We start from the raw sequence: 5,792 nt of genomic DNA on the forward strand, positions 1-5,792 counted from the left end.
ACGACATGGTAACCCGCCTAAGTTATATCCCTGCGCCTTTTATTCCCGTAAACTTAATTCCACCGAGCAGAATTACGATGTGGGCACTCGAGAACTTCTTGACATGAAGGTCGCCTTTGAGGAGTGGCGTCACTAGCTCGAGGGTGCCAAACACCCCTTTATTGTACTCATCGATCACCGCAATCTGGAATATCTGAAATCAGCCAAAAGACTCAATCATAGACAGGCAAGATGGTCACTATTCTTCACCAGATTCGACTTCACAATAACCTACCGTCCAGGATCTCAAAACACTAAGGCAAATGCCCTGTCTCGACTCTATGAATCAGCCACACTATCTCCCAGTCAGGACTCCATCATTCCGTCTACCATCATTCTCGCACCCGTACAATGGGACATCATGACTGAGATCACAGACACCCAGGGCACCGAACCACCTCCAGCTAAAACTCCACCTAACCTCACATATGTACCGCAAACTCTACGACAAAGAGTCATTCAGCTAGTTCATTCAACTCCTGGCTCCGGACACCTGGGTATAGCAGCTACCCTTCAGTTACTAAATAATCGCTTCTGGTGGCCCACTCTACAAGTAGAGACAATCGACTTCATCCGAGACTGTGCAACTTGCAACATAACCAAATCCCCTCATCAACTGCCTGCTGGTCTCCTACAACCATTACCCATTCCACAACGCCCCTGGTCCCACATAGCCATCAACTTCATAACAGATCTGCCTGCCTCACAGGGTCACACCACCATTCTCTCTGTTATCGATCGTTTTTCCAAGGCCTGCCGCCTGATTCCTCTACCCAAACTACCCACTGCTCTTGAGACAGCCGAGGTGCTCTGCTACTATGTATTCAGGTTTTTACGGCCTTCCTGAAGACGTGGTTTCTGATCGGGGCCCCCAGTTCACCTCCCGAGTCTGGTCCACTTTCTGCCGACAGCTCAACATCAATGTCAGTCTCACCACCGGGTATCACCCACAGTCGAACGGTTAGGTGGAACGTCTCAACCAAGAACTCACTCAGTTCCTCCGATCATACTGCCATCGCAATCAGACCGACTGGAGCCGCTACTTACTATGGGCCAAGTATGCACAGAATTCACTCAGCAAACCTGCGACAGGTATCACCCCATTCCAATGTGTTCTGGTGTTCCAACCCCCATTATTCCTATGGTCCGGGGAACACGTCTCAACCAAGAACTCACTCGGTTCCTCCGATCATACTGCCATCGCAATCAGACGACTGAAGCCACTACTTACTATGGGCCGAGTATGCACAGAGTTCACTCCGCAAACCTGCGACAGGTATCACCCCATTCCAATGTGTTCTGGTGTTCCAACCCCCATTATTCCTATGGTCCGGGGAACCATCAGAACTCATGGCTACAACGAAGCGAGGAGACGTGGAATGAGGCTCACGTTCATCTCCAGAGAGCAGTCCACCAAACAACGGAACAAGCTAACCGCCATCGGCGCGCCAATCCCAACTATCAGCCTGGTCAGTGGGTCTGGTTGTCCACTCGGGATCTTCGTCTCTGGTTACTCTGCAAAAAACTCAGTCCTAGGTAATTGGGTCCCTTCAAAATTATCAGACAAATAACTCCAGTTTCATTCCGTTTGGCTTTACCTGCACATTATCGTATCTCACCCACTTTTCATGTCTGGATCTTCGTCTCCGGTTACCCTGCAAAAAACTCAGTCCTAGGTACATGGGTCCCTTCAAAATTATCAGACAAATAACTCCTGTTTCATTCCGTTTGGCTTTACCTGCACATTATCGTATCTCACCCACTTTTCATGTCTCTTTGCTCAAGCCCGCTGGTGGTCCGAGAGGAGCGGAGGACCAGGAGGAGGCTGGTGACCAAAGAGTCTCTCCCATCACCATAGACGGCGAAGAGGCTTACCGAGTTCGGGAAATCCTGGACTCTCGTCGCCGGGGCAGAATGATCCAGTACCTAGTGGACTGGGAGGGGTACGGTCCGGAGGAACGGTCCTGGGTCAATGCAGAGGCTATTCTGGACCCCTCACTTACCACAGACTTTCACAGAGACCACCCGGATAAACCTGCCCTGAGACCCCAGCGTCGTCCGCCTCTGCGCGTCAGGAGCCACTCACGGGGGGGGGGCTCTGTCACAAATTCAGCCTCTGTGGCTCCCTCCGATCGTGACCCCGCGGAAGACCCCGGCGTCGTCCACCTCTGCGCGTCAGGAGCCGCTCACAGGGGGGGGGGCTCTGTCACAAATTCAGCCTCTGTGGCTCCCTCCGATCACCACCAGAGGGAACCATCACCAGAGTACTAAATATCCCCTCGGACTCCAATTCCCACAATGCACCTTGCCAGAGACTAATCACCTGCACAGGTGCTCCCCATCTACCCGATCTATTTATACTGTGCCGTCCCTGCTCTCCTTGCAAAGTCTTGTTTTGCCTAGCAGACATCTCTGTGCGTTTACCCTGTCTTGATTTCATGTTTATTACCTGGACTGTTTTCCCGATTATGATTGCTTGCTGCCTACCTATTCTGACCCTGCCTGCCTTGTTGATTCTTGCCATTGTTTGTCTGCCGCCTGCCTCGACCCTTATAACAAACTCTGTTTACGATTCTGCCCATCCTTCATTGTGTCTGACACCTGGTGATGATTTATGCCTGTATGACCTGCCTTGTGATCTATAAAGCTGCACATGGATCCTAACGCCACTGCCTCTGTGTTACAGGTTGGTTGTGCATCTTTTTCTTCCACACTTTTTCCCTCCACTCTTTTTCCTTCCACTCAACTTTCTGTTAACATGCTTGGAGGCAGCACTCTGTGAACAGCCAGCTTCTTTGGCAATGAATGTTTGTGGCTTACCCTACTTGTGAAGGGTGTCAATGATTGCCTTCTGGACAATTGTCAGATCAGCAGTCTTCCCCATGATTGTGTAGCCTATTGAACCAAACTGAGAGACCATTTTGAAGGCTCAGGAAACCTTTGCAGGTGTTTTGAGTTGATTAGCTGATTGGCATGTCACCATATTCTAATTTGTTGAGATAGTGAATTGGTGGGTTTTTGTTAAATGTGAGCCAAAATCATCACAGTTAAAAGAACCAAAGACTTAAACTCCTTCAGTCTGTGTGCATTGAATTTATTTAATACACGAGTTTCACAATTTGAGTTGAATTACTGAAATAAATGAACTTTTCCACAACATTCTAATTTATTGAGATGCACCTGTACACACACACACTGCCACTCAAAAGTTTGGTATCAGTAGGATTTTTATTGTTTTATAAAGACGTTTCTTCTGCTCAAGGCTGCATTTATTTGATCAAAAATACAGAAAAAACTGTAATATTGTGAAATATTATTGCAATTTAATATAATGGTTTTCTATCTTAATATACTTTAAAATATAATTTATTCCTTTGATGCAAAACGGAATTTTCAGTATCATTTCTCCAGTCTTCAGTGTCACACATGATCCTTCAGAAATCATTCTAACATGCTAATTCATAATCAATGATTGAAACAGTTGTGCTGCTTAATATTTTTTGGGAACCTGTGACTCTTTTTTTCAGGATGTTTTGATGAATAAAAAGTTCAAAAGAACAGCATTTATTAAGTCTTTATATATATATATATATATATATATATATATCTGTGTTGAGACGTGCTGAAGTTGCGTTTGGTCTCGTACTCTATCGCATACCTTGACAGTGTCATGCGCTTGCTTAGACCTTTGTTGTGATAAACCGTAAAATGTGTTCAAGCGCTAGCAAAAGACAGTGTAAAGAAATACTCTTTGAGAGAAGCAGTCAATCAGCAGAAGCAGATCGTAAGTGTATTTATTTCTTGTCTCATTAGTGTTTAGCGCAGTTGTCGTTGCTAGGAAACGCTTGTTTGTTTACTGTGTTGAGACATGCTGAAGTTGCATTCGATCTCGTACTCTATCGCATACCTTGACAGTGTCGTGCACTTGCTTAGACCTTTGTTGTGATAAACAGTAAAGTGTGTTCAGCTGAATTCAATTTCCGTTTTGTCCGACGGGTGTAAAAAAGGTTAGTATACCGCGACAGCGGTCGCGGCAGCCCTCCTGTTAAACCCTCCTCGTGTGAAGACCGAAGAGTTTAAAGACCATCGACTCTACCGTGCGACTCCACCGGGCAGGGACACCGGCAAGGGATATAAGTATTGCTTTTGATTCATCCTTTTTCCTACTACTTGTTTCACTTCTGTTTCAGTTTTTATAACTATTTCTTACTATGTGTTTCCAGATCCCTACTATCACTACCACTCGCAATCCACGTTTCACACACTATAGGCAGCACAATCATAACAACCTGCACACTTTGCCTATGTCTGCTAATACACTACTTTCTTTTTCTATTGTTTTCTGGAATTGCCAGTCTGCTGAAAACAAAGCCGATTTCATTAATTCTATTATTAGTCATTCAAAGCTAAATATCATGGCCCTGACAGAGACCTGGATCAAACCAGAGGACACTGCTACACCAGCAGCACTCTCCAATAATTTCTAATTTTCCCACTCCCCCCGTTTGACTGGAAGAGGTGGAGGTACTGGTCTGCCTATCCCTAATGATTGGAAATGTAATCCTTTACCATCTTTGGGTATCAACAGCTCCTTTGAATCTCATTCAGTTACTATTACCTACTCTCTTAAAATCCATTTTGTAGTTATCGACCCCCAGGACCACTAGGTAACTTCTTGGATGAATTAGATGTGCTGCTCTCAACCATATCCACCTAGATAAACCTCAGGCTGCAGATTTCCACACTCTGCTTGCCTCTCTTTATTACATTTTCCTCGCTCCTTTGTCCTCCTCCTCCCCCTCTTGCATCAACTCTAATTGCTGACGACTTTGCCACATTTTTCATTAATAAAATTAAAAACATCAGTGCACAATTTTCCACACCACAATCTGTCAAGCACATCTTGCCAGCAAACACACTCATTCACATCCTTATCTTCACTCTCTGAGGCAGAAGTCTCCAAACTCATCCTTTCTTATCATCCTACTACTTGTCAGCTTGATCCTATTCCATCTCATCTCCTTCAAGCCATTTCTTCTGTAGTTGTACCTGCACTCACTCACATCATTAACATATCCCTTCACATTGGTGTTTTTCCCTCATAATTTAGACAGGCTCATATAACCCCACTACTTAAGAAAGCCACCCTTAACCCATCTCTTTTAGAGAACTACAGACCAGTTTCTCTTCTTCCTTTCATTGCAAAAACACTTGAACGAGCTGGACATTCATGCCTTGCTCTTAGTTGTTGAAGCCCTAAGACTGGCAAGAGCGGATTCCAAATCTTCAATACTTATCTTCTTATCTTCCTGCGCTGCTTTTGACACGGTTAACCACCAGATCTTCCTGTCAACCCTATTGGAAAAGGGCATCTCAGGAACCGCACTCCAGTGGTTTGAGACTTACCTATCAGATAGGTCCTTCAAAGTATCTTGGAGAGGTGATGTGTCCAAATCGCAATATCTAACTACTGGGGTGCCTCAGGGCTCAGTTCTTGGACCACTTCTCTTCTCTTTCTACATGGCATCATTAGGCTGCTATGCTGATGACACTCAACTCTACCTCTCATTCCATCCTTGATGATCTGACGATAGCTGCTCGCATCTCAGCTTGTCTAACAGACATTTCTTGCTGGATGAAGGACCATCACCTTCAACTCAACCTTGTCAAGACAGAACTGCTTGTGGTTACAGCAAACACATCGTTTCATCACAATTTCACCATCCAGTTAGGCACATCAACCATAACTCCTT

At 45.3% G+C, this 5,792-nt stretch overlaps 1 protein-coding gene across 1 annotated transcript in view; it reads left to right on the plus strand.

The window, feature by feature from the left end:
* Positions 1-1,271: 1,271 nt before the first annotated feature.
* The window catches only part of LOC107559060 (serine/threonine-protein phosphatase 2B catalytic subunit alpha isoform-like), a 101,009-nt gene continuing 96,488 nt past the window's right edge, over positions 1,272-5,792 (plus strand). The window contains exons 1-2 of the mRNA XM_016242796.1: positions 1,272-1,508; positions 1,825-1,987. Coding sequence (XP_016098282.1) covers positions 1,272-1,508; positions 1,825-1,987 — 400 coding nt within the window. The remainder of the gene's footprint in view (positions 1,509-1,824; positions 1,988-5,792) is intronic.

This window comes from Sinocyclocheilus grahami, unplaced genomic scaffold (genome assembly GCF_001515645.1).
Source record: "Sinocyclocheilus grahami isolate Dianchi unplaced genomic scaffold, SAMN03320097.WGS_v1.1 scaffold673.1, whole genome shotgun sequence".
NCBI lineage: Eukaryota > Metazoa > Chordata > Actinopteri > Cypriniformes > Cyprinidae > Sinocyclocheilus > Sinocyclocheilus grahami.